A 1,919-nucleotide genomic window follows, 5' to 3' on the forward strand; every position below is an offset into this window, starting at 1 on the left:
CCTAACAAGAGAATCCGAATCTAAAAAGAGTGAAAATCACAAGAGCACCGCAAGTTTGTAACCAGCCCAGTACAAGTTTATTAATCTTATAAGACGCCTAAAGGTCAATCCAACACATTCACTCAGCTGTCAGACTGACCAGCCATTCTAACCCATCGTTTGCTCCGATCAAGACTGGCATTCGAGCCCCAAAAAAGGGAGGGAGCTGTGAGCCCACAAAACGTGATGGCGTCACTGTTTATTAATATTAATATAACTGGTTAAAACCTGCAACTTTGGCGACTACTCCCTCCCCCCACTGTATGCTGGAGAGCGTAGTACTACACCTACTCCCTGAGCCCAGTCAACACTTATGTGAAACCAGACAGGTGATAGGTTCTCTTCAGGCATTGGGGGCAGATTCCCGTACTCGGAGTGCTCTCGTTATTTAGGAAAGGCATTTTATAATCTCCTTCAGATTACAATGTGACTATGTATAATTTCTTATCCTTTCCACAATTTAATGAATTCCTGCTGGTGTTATTGAAGGTCCCCCACCATGGGAGGCGATAGAATTCATTTTATGGAGAATGTAAGAATATGGGACACCCCAAGTAGGGCAGGGAGAGCCGGGGAGGGGAGTTCTCAGGCCAGCAGACTGCTCCTGAAGCTGTGATGACACTTTTAGGGTGGAGTGGTCGTTTACTAAAGTCCAGGGTGTTAGGGGAGCACCTGCCCCCACCACCCCCGGATTATATATAGACTCCCCAGGCAATTCCCTTCCCCCCAGACCTGGCTGTCACAGCACCTCGAAGAGGGGGCCCCTCAAGCATGAGCACAGGCTGCTTCTCCTCTGTCCTCATGCCATCCCAATTCCTCTCAGTAGCCAGTTCTTACACAGCATTAATTTTTGACCCATTAGGCAAGGCGCGAAAAAGCCGGGGTGACTCGTTACGCGAGCCCGCGGCTTCATGGCCCCCAGTAGGCCGCAGTGCGGAAGACGCTTCGGCGGCCTCAGGAAGCCAAAGCACGATGCCTCCCCGCCACCTCTCCTTCCACCCGAGCCCTCCAGCCCGTTCACGACCTTCCCTACCCCGCGCCTCCCCCTCCCTTCCACCACCGGACAACCGGCCGAGCGCCGTCCTTACCTGCGGCTCCTCCGCTCTCGCACCACGTGACCTCCCTTCAACCCCGCCCCTCTCACGTACGATCGTCCCCGTGACGTCATTGCGCGCACTGCGTTCCACCAAGGTTGAAGGAGCTGCGTTCCACGCCTCGCATGTTGGCAGGAAGGCCCGCGAAGGGGGGCGTGTTGTCTTGAGAAGAGGTGTCATGTGATTTGAGATGAGGCAAGGAGGGGGAAGATGGCGGGGAACACCAGTAACTGGCTGTCCGGGGTGAATGTGGTGCTGGTCATGGCGTATGGCAGCCTGGTGAGGACTCCAGAGACCCTGAGGTCCACAGGGGCCCCAGATAGACTTTATGAGAGCGATTATTTATCTGTCATGGTGCTCCCACAATCGGGGGGAAACTTTTGGGGTTGCTAGGGCCTAATGGGGGAGGTTTGAGGGCTGTTTTTGGGGAGCCACAGGCATTAAAGGACCACTTTACTTATTGGAGGTATCCTTGAGTTCATTAGAACTTCAGGGACCCCAATGTGGTGTAGCTGGGAAATCTTTGAGAGGTTTGGGCCACAGGGGCGCCTCTACTAAGTGAAATGGCTTCTGGAGTTTTTAGGGTTTCCCCTGAGTTTTGAGGATACTTGTGAGGTGAGAGGAACTCCAGAGAGCTGTGTTACAGGGCCCTTTATATTCATTGGAGGGCCCCTTGGGATTTGTAGGGTCACACCCATCACCTGGATATCAGGGGTCATTGCCCCCCTTCCATGGTTATAGGAGAACTTTGGTATGGGGGGGGGGGGGGTGTGGAAATGGTTGTTG

General features: G+C 53.3%; 2 protein-coding genes across 6 annotated transcripts in view; one reads left to right on the forward strand and one right to left on the reverse strand.

Annotated features, from left to right (window-relative positions):
* Positions 1 to 1,185, reverse strand: part of UBAP2L (ubiquitin associated protein 2 like) — a 40,601-nt gene extending 39,416 nt beyond the window's left edge. Inside the window, exon 1 of the mRNA XM_018570588.1 lies at positions 1,128 to 1,185. The gene's annotated coding sequence lies outside the window, so the exon portion shown is untranslated. The remainder of the gene's footprint in view (positions 1 to 1,127) is intronic.
* A 116-nt stretch (positions 1,186 to 1,301) lies between these two features.
* CUNH1orf43 (chromosome unknown C1orf43 homolog) overlaps positions 1,302 to 1,919 on the forward strand; it is a 12,089-nt gene continuing 11,471 nt past the window's right edge. For all 5 annotated transcript variants that reach the window (XM_018570594.1, XM_018570593.1, XM_018570595.1 and 2 more), the window contains exon 1: positions 1,302 to 1,412. In XM_018570594.1, the coding sequence (XP_018426096.1) occupies positions 1,344 to 1,412 (69 nt within the window). In that variant the 5' untranslated portion in view covers positions 1,302 to 1,343. The remainder of the gene's footprint in view (positions 1,413 to 1,919) is intronic.

The sequence above is a fragment of the Nanorana parkeri genome, unplaced genomic scaffold, assembly GCF_000935625.1.
Source record: "Nanorana parkeri isolate BGI_ZX_2015 unplaced genomic scaffold, ASM93562v1 scaffold1562, whole genome shotgun sequence".
Taxonomy (NCBI): Eukaryota; Metazoa; Chordata; class Amphibia; order Anura; family Dicroglossidae; genus Nanorana; species Nanorana parkeri.